Consider the following 305-nt stretch of genomic DNA (forward strand, 5'->3'; position numbering starts at 1 on the left):
GGGGGGGTAGGTGCTTTGGGGTACAGGGTGGGTGAGACATCCCCATGGTCAGGGTGATGGGTGAGCCCCCCCCGGCTGCAGAAGAGCATCCCTCTGCCCCATCCCCTTGGGGAAAGGGGGTGCAGGCAGGCGGTGTCCCCCGCCACCTCCGCTCATCCCAGCACCACCCACGGCACCGCCTTCGGAATTACCAGCAGGATTGCCAAGCCTTGCCGGGGCGGCACAACCGGCTGCGGCAAGCGGTGGGGATGGAGGGGCTCAGCGTCCGCAGCGTCCTGCTGACCGGCTGCGACGGGGGGGTCGGC

The 305-nt window shown here is 69.8% G+C and overlaps 1 protein-coding gene across 1 annotated transcript in view; it reads left to right on the top strand.

Annotated features, from left to right (window-relative positions):
* Nucleotides 1–305, top strand: part of MTSS1L (MTSS1L, I-BAR domain containing) — a 20,302-nt gene that overhangs the window by 15,103 nt on the left and 4,894 nt on the right. Inside the window, 1 exon segment of the mRNA XM_019474988.1 lies at nt 162–299. Within this exon segment, the coding sequence (XP_019330533.1) occupies nt 162–299 (138 nt within the window).

This window comes from Aptenodytes forsteri, unplaced genomic scaffold (assembly GCF_000699145.1).
Source record: "Aptenodytes forsteri isolate BGI_AS27 unplaced genomic scaffold, ASM69914v1 Scaffold14, whole genome shotgun sequence".
NCBI classification, from domain to species: Eukaryota; Metazoa; Chordata; class Aves; order Sphenisciformes; family Spheniscidae; genus Aptenodytes; species Aptenodytes forsteri.